General features: G+C 61.0%; 1 protein-coding gene across 1 annotated transcript; it reads left to right on the forward strand.

Annotated features, from left to right (window-relative positions):
• Positions 1-1,538: 1,538 nt before the first annotated feature.
• EPHX2 (epoxide hydrolase 2) lies at positions 1,539-18,029 on the forward strand. Its single transcript, XM_067294475.1, has 19 exons — positions 1,539-1,659; positions 3,921-4,005; positions 4,173-4,332; positions 5,737-5,927; positions 6,039-6,161; positions 7,333-7,407; positions 7,808-7,903; positions 8,589-8,667; positions 10,589-10,623; positions 11,210-11,236; positions 15,225-15,310; positions 15,625-15,736; positions 15,875-15,949; positions 16,579-16,624; positions 16,711-16,813; positions 17,002-17,071; positions 17,167-17,247; positions 17,494-17,552; positions 17,907-18,029. Exons 1-19 carry the CDS (start codon positions 1,559-1,561, stop codon positions 17,989-17,991), a joined length of 1,689 nt encoding a protein of 562 aa, XP_067150576.1. The 5' UTR covers positions 1,539-1,558; the 3' UTR covers positions 17,992-18,029.
• Positions 18,030-20,224: the final 2,195 nt, after the last annotated feature.

The raw sequence follows: 20,224 nt of genomic DNA on the forward strand, positions 1-20,224 counted from the left end.
ATCCCGCTTCACAAGCGGGGAAACTGAGGCACGGGGCAGGACTTGCCTCGCGCCGCCCGGAAACACGCTCTGCAGCGAAACTGCTCCTGCTTTCCCTGCGCATCCCCGTTCCTGCCCTCCCTTTTGCTCCGGCGGGAGACCCCCCCCCCCGCAGCAAGGCGACGGGACCTGCTTGCGGGGGGCCATGGGATGCACTGAGCCTGCGGAGGGGGCACCCGCCGGTCCCTCCTGCCCCCGCGAAGGTCCCCGCTTACCGTGGCGAAGCTCTCAGCAACCCACTCCGCGGTGGGAATGCAGCCTTATCCCTGCGGGAAGCAGCGGCGGCAGCCGTCCCAGGCGGCGAGGCAGGGCCGTCCCTCCCTGCACACACACACACACACACACCACACACACGCACACACGCATGCCGGGCACGCATCCCAGGCATGCCGCTCGCTCGGCTGTGCCGAGCTCCAGCTCAAAGCCGCCGGCGCCATCCGGAGCCAGGAGCCGCTGCCCCAGGGCTGTGTTTTTAGGGCGGAAAGAGCAGGTTTCAGGCCGGCTGGGCTGCATAAATCACGCCTGGGGGGTAACGCGGCTCTGCTAAGGGGCTGCGGGATGTTTTCCCTTTTCCGTCCTCAAATTAACTGTCTTCCAGAGGCAGAGGCTGCAGCAGGTCACTGCACCCATCGCTGGGTGCCCCTGTCCTCTGCACACCTGCAGCACCCGTGAGCACGGCAGCGGCTAAGTGAATCAAGAGGTGTTGTTGCCCTCTGTCTCCCATCGTTAACGAAGCTGTCGCTAATGATCTGCTCCCCTCCAGAGCTTTCAGCCCCTTTGGGCTGCTTCAACGCTGCTCGACGGAGCAACAGCTTTCTCAAAGCCAGTGAATTTCATAAAAAGCACCAGCTCAGCCGCCTCCAAGACCCCCGAGAATCCACCCAGGAGAGGGCCGCAGGCAGGAGAGAGCCGCGATGAAGGCAGGCCTGGACGGGTCTCCTGGGAGCCAGGGACGAAATTCATTTTTATTATAAAAATAGCCAGCGAGGAGGAAGAATTGTTAGCTGGCCCCTCGTTAGCGCAGGAACGAAGCATGCAGATTCGATTAGCGGTGCTGCTACGTCCTGGGGTGCCACAGGAGCCCGGAGGGCACCGGAGGAGGTCAGGGGCTCGCCAGAATTAGCAGAAAATGGGATTATGGGGAAAAAAATGCCAACCTGCAGCCAGTGTGGGCAGGGAGCTGGAGGAGAGGCTGGGCGGCGGGGGTGGAGATGCGGGGGGTCCCACAAGGCCCACGTGTGGGGTTCGCGTGTCCCACACCCCGTGGGGCCGGGGCGGGAGGTGCTGGTGGGACCCAGGCGTCCGGGGGAGGTGTCCCCTGAGAAGGGCAGCGGAGGGGAACGGCTCTAGGACCCAGGGCGGCGTCATCCGCGCAGGGGCGTGGCCTCGCCCTGGGGGGCGTGTCCCGACGCCCCTGGGGGCAGGGCCTGCGGCGCGGCGGAGGGGCCGTGGCGGCGGCGGCTTTCTGGGGTCACCGGTTCGAGCCCCAGTGTCGGTGTCGGTGTCGGTGCGGGCGGCCATGGCGCGGCGGGCCGTGTTGTTCGACTTGGGCGGCGTGCTCTTCGGGCCCGGCCTGCAGCACTTCCTGGGCTCCTGCGAGCGGGATTCCGCCCTGCCCAGGTACGGCCCGGCCCGGCCTGGCCCGGGCTGCGCGGCTCGGTCCGGTTCGGCCCGGCGCAGCGGCAGCGTCATCCACCCACCCGCCCGCCCGCGCGGCTGTTGGCCGCAGCCCCGCCGGAGGCCCGTGGGGACGAGGCGGCAATGCTGTGTGTGCGGCGCCCGCCCGCGCCCCGCGGCGGAACTGGGACGGGGAAGGGGGCAGAGACCCCGGGGGGCGGGGGGGGCGCAGGGAGCCCAGTTTGGGGACGGGGCTGCCGGCTCGGGGGCCCCGCCTGGGGCTGGGGGGCAGGTTGGGTGTCCCTGACCTGAGGTTGGGGTGCAGGTTAGGGGAGCCCAGGCCTGGGTCTGGATTTGGGGCGAAGAATTGGGGGATCCAGGCCTGGATTTGGGGTGCAGTTTTGGGGGGGGTCCAGGCCTGGATGTGAGGTAAAGATTTAGGGGGTCCAGGCCTGGATCTGGGGTACAGATTTGGGGGGTCCAGGATTTGGGGTGAAGAATTGGGGGATCCAGGCCTGCATTTGGGGTGCAGTTTTAGGGGGGTCCAGGCCTGGATGAAAGGTGAAGATTTGGGGGGTCCGGGCCTGGATTTGGGGTGTAGGTTGAGGGGGTCCAGGCCTGGATTTGGGGTGCAGATTTGGGGGGATCCAGGCCTAGATTTGGGGTACAGATTTGGGGGGTCCAGGCCAATATCCATCACGTAGGCTGGGGGTCCATGGCAGGGGTTTGGGGCACAGCCTGGGGGTCCCCCATCCCCTCCGAGGGTCCCTGCTGGCCCCTTTCCAGGTGTTGTCCCAAGGTGTCCCCGTCCCCCTGGGACACAGGGGGGGTGACATGGGGGGGACCCTCCTCACTCCCCCACGTTCGGTCCCTTCCCCTAAACATCCAGGCTTCCAAAAGCGCCCGCAATGCTGACGGACACAACTCGGTGCACGTTCTGGCCCGGGCTCGGCTGCGGCGATCGCCTTCGACGGCGCCGCAATCCTCCGGCACCGCTCCGGGGACCGGCCTCCCCTCTCCGGTTTTGGGGACCGGCCTCCCCTCTCCGGTTTTGCCGGTCTTCGGCAAACGCTCCGGTTTTTGGACCCGGCCCAGCAGGCTGCAATCGGCTGCTCAAACTGGTTCTCGCCCAACCCTGTCGATTTTGGGCTTTGCAGAGAGGGGGCTGGGCAGGGATTAAAAAAAAAAAAAAAAAAAAAAAACCTGCTGGAGCACGTGGAGTGGACGGAGCAATAAATTTTTAGATTATAAGGCAATAAAACACTTCTTGCTTCATGTTATAAAAAAGGTGGCAACAATTGCTGGAGCACATAAAGCCGCTATTTTTAAATGACTCGCGCTTCTGTCGGCTTGCTGGAGTGCTTTGTCCTAAAGCCAGCGACTATAATCTTGTTTTATTGCTGCCTGAGAAAGCCTTCTGTGGCCCTGTGATAGGGTGAATTATTTTTCCTTAGCTAGAGCCTACAAAATACCTTGCTCTTCGCATTATTTTTTTTTCCCCTGGCAAATCTCGCTGTTCGCGTGTTTGAGAGGCTTCTGCAGAGCAAAGTAATTGAGCTGCCATAGGAAATAAATGGACAGAGCTGAGATAAATATCTCCTGCTTCTTTAATGAAGTGGTGATGCGCTGAAGTCTTAAAAGGAAGCAGGGAGCAGGGTTGACTTATGCTGCTGGTGGGACATCCAGCCCTGATGCACGAAGCTGGAAAGGAAAGGTGGTGCTCCAACTAATACGTTGTTAAATATCCATTTAAATAACAGCATTTTAAGGGCTGACTCATAGGTGTGGGGCCGCACACCCATGCCTACATCCAGGAGGTGCAAGGAGATGCTCCCTCCTTGCTCACGGGCTCCGTCACCTCCAGAAGGTGGGCGAGATCCACCTCCAGAAGGTGGGCACCAAAGCGCGGGCAGGAGTTGTGCTCGTGGTTAAAGCATTTCAGAGTTGCGGTGCGACTGTTTACAGCTGCCGCTGCGGGTTTCCAAATGGAAAATTCCTAATAAAAGGCAAAAGGAGCAAAGTGGTGTTGACAGGGAAAAAACTAGGTAAGGTTCCCACTTCAAGGATGTCCTGAGCTGTTGGCCACCTCCGGCGTGTTTTGTGCCCTTGGGCTGCCTGGTCCGGTCCGGCCGTGGCCGTGCGCTCGCACCTCCAGCTCCCCGCAGCATCCGACGCCTCCTTCCTCCCCATCCCATCCCATCCCATCCCATCCCATCCCGCGGCAGCCCCAGGACCAACCTCTCTTTCCCCTCCCTGCTTTCTAGGAACTTCTTGCAAAAGGTGATGTTTGACGGCGGCAGCGACAGTCCGTACGCCAAGGCGATGAGGGGGCAGATCAGCTTGTCCCAGGTGAGCAGGCGGCTCGGGGAGAGACCCGGCGAGTGTCGCCCGCCTCTCGGATGGGGCTCGGGCAGCTCCGACTCGGCCCCTCGGGAAGCAGCCGGGTGCCTGGGACGTGCTCCGGGCGCCTCGTTATTTCTAGGGTCGCTTCGAATGACTGTCCGCGTCTTTCCAAGCTCTTCTCGGAGGTGGAAGAGGGCTGCAGGAAGCACGCCGCCGCCTCGGGGGTCCCGCTGCCGAAGACGTTCTCCGTCGCCCGGGCCTTTGAGAGCATGGCAGCCGAAGGGAGGATCAACACGCCCCTCCTGCGGGCCGCCGGGGCGCTCCGGAGGAACGGTGGGTGCCCGGCATCGTTTGGGGAAAGGGATGCTGAACGGCGGCTGCTGCCCTCCTGAGCGCAGCCGGTGCCACCACGGGGTCCCGCCTTGGTCCACGCCGGTGGTTCCCAATAGTTCCCATTCCAAGACTGAAGTTTATGCGCCTCCGCCTTGAAACGTCGTGAAGTTTCCCACGCATAGGCTGAAAATGCTCCGGTGGCTGGGGACGGAGGGACGGCTTGCTCGAGCTGGCCCCTCGCGCTGCCTTCCCGCGGCTCGCCTGGTCCCGGGATGGAGACGGCGGCCACCACCGAGCCCCGCGCTCGGAGCGCTCCCGTGGGACCGGGGCCCCGGCGCGCTGCTAATTCCCGCGGCGCTCGCTTTCCGGAGCGCCGGCTGGCGCCGTTCCGAGCGGTGACATTATGGGGCTCGCTGCTTCGGCGGTGCTTTCCATCTTCAAAGCACCTTCCTGATGTTGCTTCGCAGCGTCCGACTAATTACATGTTCTGAGCGCTGGTACCAAATAAATCAGGCGCGTTGTCACCGAGCCAGCAATTAGCAAAACCTTGTAGCTGTTCGCCACGCTCCGAATCCCGCGGGAGAGCGTCGACTAACAGATAACGCAGCTGCAGAGGAAGGGAGGCCAGTTCATTAGCTCAGGCTCAGTCCGGGGCTCCTCGATGTGCCCGAGCTCTGCATCACGTCCTGCCCGCGCTGGGAAGGTTGAGCCTTGCTTTCCTAGAAGAGCAAATTTGGAATAAGCTCAGCAGCCGACTGCAAAAGCCAAAAAAAAAAAAAAAAGACCCACGTTGCGATTCACGCGAAACTTTTGATTTGGTTTGATTTTTTTTTTTTTTCCAATGGCATCTCAAGTCTTGCGGATTTTCCCAGCTCTGTTGCTAAAAGCGGCGAGGCCGGACAGGCAGAGCTGCTGCTGCGGGCAGGACCGGAGGGTGCTTGATGCTCCCGGCACCTGTAGGTTGTCTGGGCGTTGGGGCGCTCTCGCTTCGTTACGCTAAGCTCTTTGCACCGAAGCGTGCGCTTAATCTGCCGTTTCCCTTTGGAAACCGCTGAGGACACTAACTTCTTAAAACGGCTCCCGCTGGAGCCGCCGAGCGCGGCCGTTCGCGCCCTCAGCCAGCTGCAGCGAACGAAAGTCGCGCTGCTGCGTCCCGGCTCGTGCTGGGCGTCCTCGCTCCCTCGCCCGCCGCGGCGCCGGGGTCTCTCGTGCAAACGGAGATTTGCCAGCTGGAGTCTTTAGGCCGTGAAGCGCTGAGCGACGCGTCTGCTCTTGCCCCAGAGAAACGAGAGGCGATATCAAACGCTCGCCCGAGAGCCCAAGGGGGGGAAGAAGCAAGGCTTCTCCCAAACCCTCCCGCTGTTAGTAGCCCGCCTGCCTGTTAAACGCCCTGCCTTCTCCTAGGATTTAAGACCTGCGTCTTCACAAACAACTGGATTGACGACAGCGCTGGGAGGCTCTTCACGGCCGCCTTGATGAACGTCTTGCGGAGACATTTCGACCTGGTGATCGAGTCGTGCCGAATCGGAATGCGGAAGCCCGACCCGGGAATCTACAGCTACGCGCTGGAGGCGCTGCAGGCGCAGCCGCAGGAGGTACCGCCGCTCGCCCCGGCAGTCTTTAACCACTGTTGAGGTGTCTCGGTCCAAACCCGCTGCAGCTCTTCCCGCGGCTGCTGACCCCGCTTCTCCCTGGCTTAACTGCAGGTGATCTTCCTGGACGACATCGGTGAGAACTTGAAGCCGGCCCGGCAAATGGGCATGGCCACCATCCTCGTGAGGGACACGGAAACCGTCCTGAAGGAACTGCAGGAGCTCTCCGGAGTCCAGGCAGGTGGTGGGGATGGGTGCCCTGCTGCCTGCCTGTCTCCCGTCCCCTGCTCTCCTGAGGATGTTCCCTGTTCCCAGCAGGGCATCTAGATTCTGTTCTCCAAAGCCAGGAGCAATGACCTTAGATCCTCCTTTACTGGGTTTGAGGAGGTTTTGTGCACCTTTGTTTGGCTGTAGCCCAGTGGAAAGGTGAGGAACTGGACAAGTCCTTCCATAGACGATGTGGCCTTGCCTCCAAACTTGCTGCAGCGTAGCACAGGGAGCAGAGCTTGCCTCAGTACGTGGAGGAGCTGTAAGTATATCATAGCAGCTAGTGATCGCCCCGGAGCAGATCCCCGGCGGGAGCTGTTTGACTTGCCCTGCTCTGGGATCTGGTGTGGGCACCCGGGAAGGAGAGGATGAGAGGTGGAGCTGTGGATTTTAAAAGCTGGTGGGAAGAAGAAGCAGGACGAGGGAAGGCAGGGAGGTGCTGTGAGATGAACCCTCGAGCGGTGCTCTCCCTGGCTCCCGGCACGGCTGGCTGTGATGCCCCCGAGCGCTCTCCTAAGAGCGGTATTTGACTCCGCTTGGCCTGGACGCAGCTTTCTCCTGCATTTGCAAGAGCCGTGAGGTGCAGCGTCGCTCCCGTCTCTGCCCAGAGCTCCCCTGCTTTCCCTGCCTGCCGGCTACGGCTCGGCGCTGCTGCAGGGATTGCTCCGCAACCTTTGGTCTCGCTGTCCCCGGATGGACCAGGGAGATAAAAATACAAACGTAGCATAAAACCGCTCGCTGCTTGCAAGACCACTGCAACGTCAGTGAAATACAAAGTGCGGCGCGCGCGTGGGCTGCGTTACCCCAGCGCAGCGTTTCCAGGAGCTCCGGCAGCCGCGTGAGCGCGGGCTTGTTGCTGACCCGTGGCTCCCTGCCATCTGCCCCTTGTGTCTGCCTGTCGTTTCGTGTTTTCTGCTTTCCTGCTGTCCTGCCAAAACCCCGGTAAGCTCATCCTATGTGCAAGCGATGGCCTAGACCTGCTGGGTCACGTCCGTCGCAAAGGTGCAGGCGTCCCAACGGAAGCAGGGCTGGCTGAGCAGGCAGAGAAGTCCTCCTCCAGCGCAAATACCATGCGCTTGCTGTGCTCCAGAGCAGGCTCAATGTTTGCCCCGAAAATCAGCTCGCTTTCTTTGCCCCGTAGCTTCTGGGCCAAGAAGAGGCGCTGCCGACGGCCTGTGATCCGATCGACATAAGCCATGGATACGTGCCGATCAGGGTAGGGTGGAGGGAGCTGTCTTGGTGCGGGGCTGCTCGAGTGCTCTGGGGAGCGAGGGGTGAAGGAGCCGGATGTGAAGGGGAGGATGCTGGGTCCCGTGCAAGGATACTCCAGCAGGAGCTGGTTGAAAGTGCTATTGGGTTGTCTACCCTCATGCACGATCTTCTATCTTCACCCGAGCTGCTCCTGGAAGGGTTGTGCAGAGCCACCCGATCATTCAGATGTTCCCCCCGGTGCCAAAATCTGCTGATGTGGCTCAGGGGAGGCAGGAAAAACCAGCCGGGAGCGGGGTCACGGGCTCCCAAGCCTTGCGGCTGAGCTGCGTGCAGGTGGTGGGTTCGGAGTGCGGGATTAAGCTGAGCCGTGTGCTGCTGGTAAGGGCTCTCTGTCCCCTCTCCAGCCCGGGGTCCAGCTGCACTTCGTGGAGATGGGGCACGGCCCCGTCGTGTGCCTCTGTCACGGCTTTCCTGAATCCTGGCTCTCCTGGAGGTATCAGGTAAGGGATGGGTGCAGGTCCCGGAGAGGAGATGGGTGGGAGGAAGGGGACTGCCCAACCTTGCATGGGGGCAACTGGCTTCTCATCCCTCTGCCGCTCGCTTGCATCTCTTGCTTCGTGCAACCCGCTGTCAGCACAGTTACCGCTGGCCGTGTCTTGACCAGGCTGAGAGCAGCTACCAGGTCCTGGAAGAGGGGCAGGCGTGGGGGCTTCTGCTTGCACAGAGTCGTACACCGGGGTTGTTTCCACAGGCAGAGAGACCTTGTGGCATTAGTAGCACGCTCTCCATGCCAGCCACACTCATTTCTGCTTCAAGAAGTCTTAGGAAATTGGCCGAGCGTGATCCTCTGGCATGCCAGCTTCCCTCGAGGAGCTGGCAGCGTGATGCTCTGCGAGGGAGAGGGACTGGTGCTGCACAGCCGGTGCTCCCGTGCAGCCCTGGGATTTCTTGGGTTGCCCCTCCAGCCTGGCTTGAGCTTTGAAGGACGGGGGACGCAGCCCTGGCATATTCATCCACGTACTACGTCCTCACCGGCCCATGTCTGGGCTTAAAACCCTTTAGAGGACATCCGTAATGGGCATTACTAGCACACTGTTGTGTGGACAAGTGTGGCTAACTCTGGCCCAAGGGGAGGGGGAAGTCCTTGGGGGTTGTGTTTTCTGAAGGCGCGCATTGCTCTCCTAGATCCCTGCTTTGGCTGATGCTGGCTTCCGGGTCATTGCTTTGGAGATGAAGGGCTATGGAGACTCCACGGCTCCACCGGGTGAGTTGGGTCTCCCGTCTTCTCTGGGGTGTCCCCACTGGGGGAAGGAGAAGGAGGAGAAGATCTTCCCCAGATCTCCCAATCCCGATGCGGGACGGGGCCATAGCTGGCAGTCACGCGGCCAGGGTGAACAAGGAGATGTCCAGGCTGAATCTGGAGAGGCTTTCTGTTGAGATGACTGGAGGTGGGGGACTGGCAGAAGCTTTGCAGGGGACATCACCCAGTCTTCTTGTGAATCCAGGGCGTTTAGGTCAATGTAAGGTACTGCAATGTGCTTCCTTTTGGTGAGGAGAGTGGGGTGACCCAGTTTCTGTTCTGAGCAGACTGCAAAACTTCGCTGTGAACTTCTGAGCCCCTTTGCTAACCCAGGACTGCGGCGTCTCTGCTCGCTCCCTCCACACCTCTTGTGGTCTTGTCCTCTCCTGGTTTGAAGGGAATTCATCCGGGCAGTCTCTCTCCTGCCTTGGGTGCATCCAAGGAGCAGCTGAGATGTTCCAGCCCTCATGAATCTGGGAGGGTTTTGGCTCAAGACAAATCCACTTGCGGCATCCCAGTGAAACCGCTGGCACCACAGCAATGTTTTGGGCGCTGAGCTGATGTGGTGAGGTCTCTCCCTCGCCGCCTTCCTTCCATGTGTTTCCGTACGGCTCTTTTGGCCAAGGCCCTGCTGTGCAGCCGGACCAGCCCTTGCAGCAAGCCTGCACAGAGTCAGGCCCCGGGTTTCTCGGGAAGATCCGCACGGCGCTGCTCACTGGCTGGGCGATGAGCCGCCCTCTCCGGAGGCGACCGGAGATACCCCAGCGAGAGGCGGCTCTCGGAGCCTGCGGGTGCCGGTAGCCCCTTCACCCCCAGGTCGGGGTGCGGGTGAGACGCCCGGCAGCATCCCTTGCTCGGAGCCAGGAGGGGTCACGGCGATGCTGGCCAGCGCCATCCCTGCACGTCTGCCTGCGGGCAGCCGGCACCGACCCCGTTCTTTTGCAGCCTCCTCCCCTTCTGCTTTGCTTGAGGCTTTCACGTGGCTCTGACCCAGCAGCCGAGAGTCCGCTTGCGACTTCGCCTTTGGAGCCTGTCTCTGCCGGAGGCTTGGAACCGCGCCGTCATGTGATATCCAAGTCACGCGCGGCGGATTTCTTTTGTTCCAGCGGCTCCTCTGCCTCCGGGGCGCTTGCGCGTCGCCCGGGCGCTGAACGCCAGCGAGAAACGTCAGCGCTAAACAGCGGCGCGGGCGGCTGCTTGAAGCCCTTTTGCTGGGGGCTCAGCCGCCCTCGTTAGCAGATTGCTCTTTCGTTAACCGAGGGCAGACGTCGGGCCAGGCTTGCCGGAGTGAGACGGGCAGCCAAGAGCTAGCGGGTGGCGCTGGCCGAAGCGCCCCGTTCCCCTCGGCTTTCGCCAAGAGCCCGGCAAGGGAGGTCTCTTGCACGCGACGGTCGTTTCCAGGGCTTGTCCCCAGAGCCTAGGGCTGTCTCCAGCCCCGCGGCTATTGCCAGCACCTGCCTTTGCCCCAGCAAGACGGCGCCGGACCACGAGGAGCAGCTGAGTGCCCCGGTCGCAGGTTGACCTTGCGAGCGGCTTGCCCCGTGGCCGCGTGCTCCATCGAGCTGCTGCTTCTCTCCTCTCCTTCCCGCTTGCAGAAGGCTTTACCTCCAGCCGGGGCAGATTTGCCTCCTTATGTTTGCTTGCGTCAGTGCAATCGCTCAAATTTCTGTGGCTTGAGCGAGTTTGATAGCGCGTGCTCGCTGGAAACATGGGAGAGTTGGGCACTTCCACCGATACCAACAGTGGCATCCTCAGCTTATCTAAAGGCTCGATGTTACCTTAGATGCAACTGGGGCAATGGGAGACGATGAGAGCAATCTAGCAGTTTTAGCCTCCTTAGAAATGTATGAATGTTAAAATGATGCAAACTACATCTTTCTTGCAGACATAGAAGAATATTCCCAGGAGAAAATATGCAAGGTGAGAAGCCGTAGCAGAATTACACGGCCCAAATGAATGGGTGCATGTTGGGAGACTGTGGCTGGAGTCCCAGAGTGAAGGCTTGGACCGTGCATCCCTGGGAGCGGTGGGAAAGGACTGGGGGAAGGTGGGGGAGACAGAGGGGAAGTCTTCGGGCTGCTCTTATCCCTGGGCCAGGTAATTCACCTAGCCCAGATAGCAGAGTAAGTGCTGTTCTGGTTGAGCCGCGGCATGGATGTCCCAGATCTGCCTGCAAGGCCTTCAGCCACGGTGTAAAACCCAGGGAGATCTTGTGCAGCGCGAGCCCGTTGCTTTCGAAATATCCGTGTAGGTGTGGGGTGGGGTCCCTGTTCAGAGGAGGCTTGCAGGGTCTCCTGAGCAGGTGGTGCTCGGAGGATGAGCTGCCCCTATCCCATTCCCTGAATCCCAGCCCGGCACCTTCCCTTCCATCCCCTCCCTTCTGCTATATCCTAAAGCTGCCTGGATCTGTGGGGTCCAGCACTGGGGAGGGGGGTGGTCTGGGGCAGTGTGGGCACGGTCCTGGAGAAGAAATCTGACTCTTTCTCCCTTCTCCTCCTCTGCACAGGATCTGGCAATTTTCCTGGACAAACTGGTGAGGAATCGCCTGCGATCTGTCCTTCCCTCTTGCCAGGGTTTGGCTGCGCGTCTGCGCCCGCCTGCCCTTACGGCTTGTTCCTTCGCTGCGTGATGAGCAAGCGGTTAACGAAGCCCTGCTCCTGCAAATTGGCTGCTTCATTCAGTGAGCTGGCAAAGCTCAGGGCAGAAGGAAATGGAAAGCAGATGCTCACTTTTCTCCTTTGCTTCCCTCCTGGATCCTATCCAGGTAGTGCCCCCTCGCTCTCCCTGCCACGTGGGTGTAGTTGGGGTCCGACTTTGACGGAGCAGCTCCTAAGCTCTCCGATTCTGCATGCGGCAGAGATTTTATGGTAGCTGTGGTCAAAAACCTTGATGTAACCACAGTTGTAGCACCAGTGCAGGTACTTAAGTCCTCCTATGCATCACGTTTTAAAGCCAAAACGCAACAAGCCGTGTGCCTGTAATGTGGACACCGGCATGCACAGAGGACTCCAGCTGATGGTCCTCCAGCTGGGAGGGCTCCTGGTACCTGGCAGCTGTGAAGGGAGCGAAGCCCTGGCTTTCCGTTGGCCATGGATGGGATTTTTTGGGGTGGGGGTATTCGTACGACCCAAGGTCCATGGTGAGAACCACGCTAGGCATCCTTGGGAAGAGCCTGCATTAGGTCCTGCACTGGGATGCCTTCTCAAGGACCTCCTGTCCTTGCTGAGGGCAGGGAAATCAGCTGGCTGGGTCTATAGCTCAGTAGTGTTTTTGTAAACCAGCAGGATATTTGCAAAGCAGGGAAGAGGGACTCTGAGCCAGTAACCGGCACTTCTGGATTGCGTAGTGGGATTTTTTTTCCCTTTTTTTGCATTTCTCTTGGACAAAATTGGGTAGGAGCTTCCTGTCAGCGCATGGAGACAGAATAGCTCTCCTGCTGTTAGACGGATACCCGACTGTTGTGCATCGACTGTGCTCTGAACTGGTTGCGTTGTTGTGCGTGTGCCTTCCTCCGTGGGGTCGTTGTCCCGAGCTGCCTGGCAGTGGGGGCTGCAAGGAGAACGCGGCCCCGGTGATCCGTGTAGCTCTCTCGTCTCTCATCCCGTTTGAAATCATGGCAGCTCCCAAGTGACTTGCAGAGCAGCTGGGGTGGATGCGTGGATTAATTCTGCCTCTCGGCAAAGATCGGATCTGGTGTCGGTGCAGCGTCTGATACATCCTCTGCTGAAGGCCAATAGAGCTGCATTTGCATGAGAGATGGAGATGACGATCTTGGTCTCTTCGCTCCTGCTCCGGCAATTATCCTTGCATCGTTCCGAGACTGCAGCGAGCGCACGTGGCTTCCGGGGCTCCGGTTTTTAATTCACTGAAGCAGGGCTGGTTCCCGGGGGCTGGCGGAGAGGGCGAAGCGCAGATGTGACCTGTGAAGTGAAGATGTGTGGTTGGACGGGATGCGCCATTGGCGGCGTCCCGGGAGCGGGACCCTCGGTCCCCCTGCCCTCCCCGAGCCCACGGTCCCCGCGGGGACTTGCAGCGACAGGCGGGGTGGCGTCTGCGTTTGCTGCCGGCCGTGCCGTGCAAAGGAGGGTGGCCGGGGCGAATCCCTCTGGGTGGGAATTGGCTCTTCGCCCTCTCCACGGGGTGCTCCTGGGTGTGGGACCAGGCTCTGGAGAGAAACGTGTCGCTCGGCCCCGCTGCGCCGGGTTTTAAATCTCACGCACCATTTATTATTTCATTTTTTTCCTGCATCCGTCCCCTCTCGCCGACCTTCGCGCGGCGCCGCGGCCCCCCCCCCCCCCCCGACGATCGGAGCCCCCCCGGTGCAGCGAGTCGGATGACAAGGTCAGCAAATTGCCGCCTCCTCTCGGCCGATCCCGCTGCATCCATCCTGCCGCCCCGCGCCCCTCCCCGTCCATCCGTCCGTCCGCCTTGACAGCGGCGCTAGGGCGGCCGCGAGCCGTTCCGGGCCCGCTGCGAGCGCGCGCCGGATTGATCTCTGCGCCTTTGCAAAGACGAAGTGCGTGCGATGGGGGGGGGGAGGGATGCCAAGGTCCGCAGGGCTTTTTCCTTGCCGCGTTGTGAAATGGCTTCCGAGGGAATGCGTCCAGCTCTTAAAGATGGACCCTTCGGAAAACGCTCTGCTACTCTTTTTAAAAAAAAAAAAAAAAAAAACAGGAAACAACGAAAAAAACCAACTCTCAGGACCCGATTTTGCAAGGGCTCCTCGTTCGACCGCTTTTGTTCTTTTTTTGCGCTGACGCTGGAGCTGGGCAAAACGCTTCCAGCCCTCCTCCCCGCCTGTGGTTGGAAACAGAGTTTTGGTGGCCTTAGCAGAGCGGGAATGGGATTTAGGGAATGTTTTCGAGGGCGCGTGGGAGGGGCCCGGCGAAAGCAGGCGCAGCTTGCGTTGCGTCTTCAAGCGGCGGCGGCTCGGCGCGCAGCGGGCTCGGCTGCCTCCGAAGGATTTTGCTCGGAAACGCCGACTGAGCCGAAAAGAAGAACGATGCCCCTTGGTGGCAAACGGGGCTGAAACGGGTAGTTTGGGGCTCCGCTGCCCAGTTATCCTTACAGCAAAAATGCTGCTTTCTTCCAGTTGAGACCGGCCTGATGCCCGGCCTCATCCTGCCCGGTCGGCAAGGGAAAAGAGCCCTGGGGCTCATGTCTCTCCCTGGGCTCCTTTTTGGACGTTGTGGTTTGGGTACCTGAATTGCTCACGGAGGGATCCCTCCCGGAGCAGGCATCCAGCACGGGGAGGCAGAGCTCTCCCAAAGCCTCTCTGTTGGCTCCTGGTTGAGCCTGAAGGCCCCGGCTGGTGCTTCCATGACAATTTTTTGGATGGGAGAAGGGGCGCTGTGCCGTCGCGTGGGTGCAAAAGGGGGGTCAGTGCCGTTCGGATACGACCCGTTGGAGCCCGGCTTGCGTCTGGCCGGCGAGAGGGAGCTGGGCAGCGGAGCAGCACGTCTGAGATGGCTCCAAGAGCGGTGCTTTCTTTGGGAATTTCCTCCTTGGTTGCTCTTAGTGATGACTTCAACCTCCCTCCAAGAGGGTGCTTTGCTCCTAGTTGAGTTTGCCCGGGTTTTGCGGTGCCCCTCTGCACAAGATTAAAGATCTGAACCTCTCTTTGGTACCTGGCTTTCTGTCCCCGTTAGATGCTGGGTCCATGCAGTCAAGCCTTGTCTTGCTTTTCCTCTGGAGAAGCTGAGGAGATGGGATGCTGTGATCCGTGTGAGGCGCATCCTCGCCTTGTTGGCCGGGCTGCCTTGGTTTTCTCTGCCCCGTCTCCTAAAGTCGGCATCCGTGTTAGAAATCTGGGCCCAGGACCTTCCTGCAGCAGTTTTCCAGATGTCCGTGTTCCTCTCCCTGCCCATTTGGTTGAGTTCCCCCTTTGGGACAATCCAGGGGGGGTTCACGGAAAACAAGTGACTTTTGGCATCAGCTGATATTTGCGCTGAAGCGGAGCCCTCAAATGTCGCTGAGCAGCTTCGGCGCGGGGCTGCCGGGGGGAGCGTGGGCAGGAGGACCGATCCCACCTCGCCGGAGGGGGCTCAGCGCCCGGCAGGTCCCGAGGGATGGATATGGATGCGTGAATTTTGGGTACTGTTCCTCCGCGGGAGTGGGGAGAACGGGCAGGGGCAGCCCTGGCTTGGAGGAGCCGCGGTGGCCCCGGGTAGGCGGGCGAGAGCTCGTGGTGTGGTGGGGGACACCCCTCCCCTGGGCCAGGTGCCCACGTCTTCTCCTCTTTGCCTGGTGCCTTTCGAGATGTGACTCTGGGGACGGGTACAGCCCCGGGCACGGTGAGGTCGGACTCCTCTGCAGGTGTGAGGACAGTCTTGGTGGCCAGCAGCTCCTGACCTCCTCCCCGAAGGACCAGTGCTAGCGATGCAGACCATCGGGGTGATGGCCCCGGTTTGGGACATGTCTTGAGCACCTTGGTGACCTCAGTGTGCCTTCTCCTCCGGGGGCACCAGGCGCTTAAAACGTCTCACGTTTCGATGTGCCGCCTCTCTCTCTCGCCCCGGCAGGGCATCGCCCAGGCTGTGCTCATCGGCCACGACTGGGGAGGTGCCGTGGTGTGGAACATGGCGCTCTTCTACCCCGAGAGAGTGAGGTGGGTCCCCCGGCTCCCCCCGATCCCAACCCACCAAGGGTTTGCCATCGTCGCGTTGAGGTCGCCCGTCATCATCCCGTTTAACCGGGATGGACCAAGCTGCCCGGCGTGGTGGCCACCACGATGGAGACAAGAAGCGGAGCCGAGAAGCCCCCAGGCTCAATATGATAGAGGCCGAATCCCTGTTTTTGAGTTAGCGCATTATTTCGCCCCAAACCCCCCAGTCCCGTGGAGCTGACCCCCGTGGGCACCCCGGACCGCCGCGCGCCGCGGGGCTGCTCTCCCGAGCTGACCTCCGTTCCCTTGCGTCCTAGAGCCGTGGCTTCGCTGAACACCCCTTACCGGCCCGCGGACCCCAGCGTGGACATAGTGGAGAAGATGAGAAGCCTTCCCACCTTCGACTATCAGTTCTACTTCCAGGAGCCGGTGAGCGGCAAAAAGCTTCCGCGCCTCAGACTCGCCTTGCAGCCGCGGAGGCGAAAGAAATACGGTGGACGCTGGGGACCTGCGTCCCGGAGGACAGGACGAGCGTTGGTGTCTCCTGCCACGGTTCCTCTCTTGTAGGGCGTCGCGGAGGCAGAGCTCGAGAAGGACATCGGCAGGACCCTGAAGGCCCTGATCCGCTCCATCCGCCAGGAGGTGGGTGCGGGGCTGGGGACGGGGACGGGGATGGTGCGGGGGTTTTGGCCTGAGAGGCGAGGGCCAAAGAGTGTGGACGGGCCCGGCTGGGAGAGCAGGGCTTCGCAGCCTGGCTGGGTGACCCAGGGATACAAAGTCTGCAAAGTCTGCATTTAGACAGCCATCAGTAGGGACCAGAGTGAACACGTCCTTGTGAGCGGCACAGGCCTTGCTCCTGTCTGAGACTCTCAGCTGAAGCTGAGTGCGGACCCATAAGACCTCTGGAAAACTGCCCTGCTGCCAGAGGAGGAATGGCCCTTCACTGGGAACGGCGCGGTCCGCGTCCGGGGGCTTTGAGCAGGCGGCACGACCCGGACGGTGCCGCTGGGAGCACACGTGGGCTCTTGCTGCCCTTCTGCCCCGACAGCGTCGCTTCAAATCACTTCATTAACCTCCTGCTCAGGCTGGAAACGTTCATGTGTCGCTTCAGGGTAAAAAAAAAAAACAAAAAACCTTTGGAGTTTAAAATAACCGTGGCCGCGAGGCTGCGAGGCGCCTCGGCTTATCCGCGCTCTCCTGGGGGGGCGGCACTGCCGGGGGGGGTTAGGGAATGTGCTGTTAACGGAGATGCTTCCCGTCTCTCCTCGCAGGACCGCCTGCCTTCCGCGCCCGGCTTCCACGGCATCCAGCGGCGAGGTAAGGACAGGCGAAGGGAGCGGGGAGCTCGGCGCGCGGAGCGTCCCGGCAGCCCTCCGCCCTTCGCTGCCCCCCTACCCCTGCAGGAGGGCTGCTGGTCGGCTTCCCGGAAAACTGTCCCGCGAGCCGGATCCTCGGCGGCCCCGCGCTGCAGTATTACATCCGGCAGTTCGCAAAGTCCGGCTTCAGGTGAGAGCTCGGCTCGGGGTGGGAGCGGCGGTGCTCCCAGCTGGAGACGGGCTCCGCCGCTTCCCCATCACGGGGAATAGCGGTCGAGCCCACGGTCCCGAGCCGGCGCCGTCCTGCCCTCGCGCCGACGGCTCCGTAAAGCTCCGGTTCCTCCGGCTCTTCCTCTTTCCGCCCTGCCCGGTTCGCAGAGGGCCGCTGAACTGGTACCGGAACATGCGGCCCAACTGGCGCTGGGCTCTGCTGGCCAAGGACAGGAAGGTAGGGAACGGGGCGAGCACGCGGGGCGAGCGCGAAGGAGCCCTCGCGCAAATCCGCCGCCTCCCTCTTCCCTTTGCCGCCTGTCTCCCGTGCAGATCCTGGTCCCGGCGCTGATGGTCACTGCTGGGAAGGATGCCGTCCTCCATCCCGGCATGAGCAAAGGCATGGAGGAGTGGGTAAGCGCATATATTCTCCCCTCACTAAGACGGTGCCCGAGGAGATCCCCGCAGCCGCCGTGCCCTGGGATGCTACGGGATCGTCGGCACGCAGCCGAGCCATCCCGGGCTGTGGGTCCTGCTTAAATAGCCGAGCCATGGGAAAACCTCTGGGGCTCCCGAATCGGCGAGGCGGAGGGGGAGCCGCCTTGGCCGAGAGCCCGGCGCCGACGAAGCTCCCCTCTGCCCTCGCGGGCCGCTCCGCAGATCCCGCAGCTGAGCCGGGGCCACATCGAGGAGTGCGGACACTGGACGCAGATGGAGAGGTACCGTGCGTGCGACCGGGGCGGCTCCCGGCACGCGTGGAAAACCCGGGAGAAGCAGCGCGGATAAAGACTTCTCCCGCGCGGGGCGCGAGAATAAAATGCAGCGGGGATGCTCCGCGCCGGCTCCGACCCCTCGCTGGGACACGGAGGCGTCCGCGGGATGTCCCAGGGCAGGGAAAGGCGCTGAGCAGGATGCTAGGCGAGATGCCACCTCGGAGGTGGTCTCCCGTCCCGGGTCCGGGTGCATCCGGCGTGGGTGAGCACCAGGCCCCCGGGAGCCGCTCCGGAGGAGGGGACAGGGACGGGGATGAGGCGGGGGCATCATCTCACGCGAGATTCCTGCCTTCCTCCCAGGCCGGCGGCGCTGAACGAGATCCTCCTCGAGTGGCTGGAGAAGCTTCCTGACGGCACGTCGCTGCCGAAGATCTCCCGGCTCTGAACGGCGCCGGGGTGCAGCCATGCGTGGGGTGGGGGGGGCTTGGTTCGGCGGTTGGGATGTAATTTTCCGGATGATTTTGGGGTTTTTTTTGGTGGCGGTTACGGGTGAGCCGGATCGTGACGTCGCGCGTGCCGGGGCCGAGCTGAGGCTGTTCGCTGCCCCCCCCCCCCCCCCGACGTCCCCAGGGCGTTCGGCAGCGCGAGGAGCCCTGGGGAAGCTCCCGTGGGAGCAGCAGGCACCCGATGGACGCGGGGCGCTCCGGCCGGCGGCGTTCCCGGCTGCCGGGTTATCTCGACGGATCCCCGGCGCGAGGCATCGCCCCGCGAGCGGCGCGGGCGGGCGGGCAGGGGGCTCGCGGGGGAGGCTGCTCGGATTTTTATTTAAGGCCAGGCGATCCACGGCACTTCTGCTCCATAAATCCGAGGCTTCGCCTTAAAGAACAGCAAAAAAAAAAAAAAAAAAAAAATTAATGCCAGGAAGAGAAATCATTACGTGTCCCCGGGGTAATGGAGACTCAGCAGCTCCGAGCGGCCCCAGGTTTCGGCAGCGAATAAATCCAGCCAGACAAACCCGATTACTTTTCTGATGGGGCTGGGAGGAATTGGCTGCAACCGCGCGCTGCGGCTGCACCGTCTGCGGGGTTTATAAGCCGCTCGATAATGCGTCTCGTGAAATCCAGCTGGGAAAAAGCCCTGCCCGTCCCGTCCTCTGGGAAAAGAGCGGCAGGAAAATATCCTGGGAAAAGTCCTGCTGGGGAGGGAGTGAAATAACGCTGTCGTGCGATGGCAGCTCGGAAAAGAAGGAAAGTAGCTGCAACATCTGCTGGATCCAGCTGAGGTTGCAGAGCGAAAACGGCTTCTGCGTTTTGCACAAAAAAAGTGTTTTCCTGCTGCCGGCTGGGACGCTCGTGCCCGGGATGGGACCGGGGACCCTATGGATAAGGAAGCAGAAGCCTCAGCCCAAGAGATGGTTTATCCCCGTGCTAAACCCCGCGGGCGGGAATAAAAGCTCCGTTCCCCGTTATTTATACCCCAGAAACGGGGTATATCCAAGAAACGAGGGGCTTCCGCCAGGCGCTGGCTCCGTTCGGCCAAAGCCCCGGGAGATGCGGCGCTTCCAGCTCCTCCTAATCCCCTTCTTCCACCTCGAAGTTACGCGGTGCCCGCAGTTCGGGCTGCTGCAGCGGCTCTGCTTTTGCCGGCGGCCTTCCCGGGGGTCGCCTCCCAAAAGCAGCCTTTGCGGTGCCGCCGGAGGCCTGGGATCAGCCTGGAAAAGCGGCCGGCAGATCCCCCTCCAAACCCCGTCCTGACGAAGTCCTTTCTTCCTCCTCCTTTTGTTCGCTGGCCCCGTTTCGGAGGGAAGCAATTAACTCTGAAAAGGGAAAGAAAGAGAGAAGAAAAAAAAAAAAGCCCCCGGAGATTGAGAGGCGAGAAATGAAGAATAAAAGCTGCCCGTAATTAAATTTTGTCTGTTTTGTTTTTAAATAGGGAAGAAAGAACAGAAAAAGAAAAGAAAAACCCAAACCCTTCTGATTTCTGCCTGGCGGGAGCCAGCGCTCGCATCGCTCTCGAGTCCCAGACGCTCCGAGAGCTGGAGCAAACCCCTTCGTCCCCCTCCAAAGCCTCCGTTTCCCCATCTGCTGCAGTGGCTGTAGCAGTCCTGGCGGTCCCTTCGCTCGCCCCCGAAGTGCAGCCAGCCCTGGGGGCTCGTCTCACGCCTGCTGCGGGGGCCTGGAGCCAGCCCCAATCCCGGGGGATGCTGCCAGACCTCTGGTTTCTTGGGAGCATCAGGTTGCTGGAGCCAAGCCTCTGTTTTCCCCCCTGCAGTTTGCAAATGCATTGCAATTTGGGAATGCATTGCAATCTGGGAAGGCATTTTGAGATTTGGGAAGGCACTGTAATCTGGGAAGGCATTTTGCAATTTGGGAAGGCATTGCAATCTGGGAAGACATTTTGCAATTTGGGAAGGCACTGCAATCTGGGAAGGCATTTTGCGATTTGGGAAGGCATTGCAATCTGGGAAGACATTTTGCAATTTGGGAAGGCACTGTAATCTGGGAAGGCATTTTGCGATTTGGGAAGGCATTGCAATCTGGGAAGGCATTTTGAGATTTGGGAAGGCACTGCAATCTGGGAAGGCATTTTTCAATTTGGGAGGGCATTGCAATCTGGGAAGGCATTTTGAGATTTGGGAAGGCACTGCAATCTGGGAAGGCATTTTTCAATTTGGGAGG

Source organism: Apteryx mantelli, chromosome 3, assembly GCF_036417845.1.
Source record: "Apteryx mantelli isolate bAptMan1 chromosome 3, bAptMan1.hap1, whole genome shotgun sequence".
Taxonomy (NCBI): Eukaryota; Metazoa; Chordata; class Aves; order Apterygiformes; family Apterygidae; genus Apteryx; species Apteryx mantelli.

What these genes read in the sequence shown, in the direction of transcription:
- EPHX2 (XM_067294475.1), top strand. Translation starts at nt 1,559, where the DNA reads ATGGCGCGGCGGGCCGTGTTGTTCGACTTGGGCGGCGTGCTCTTCGGG. An exon ending in AGACTCCACGGCTCCACCGG is followed by an intron (nt 8,668 to 10,588) that starts GTGAGTTGGGTC and finishes TCTTTCTTGCAG; the next exon opens with ACATAGAAGAATATTCCCAG. An exon ending in CAATTTTCCTGGACAAACTG is followed by an intron (nt 11,237 to 15,224) that starts GTGAGGAATCGC and finishes TCGCCCCGGCAG; the next exon opens with GGCATCGCCCAGGCTGTGCT.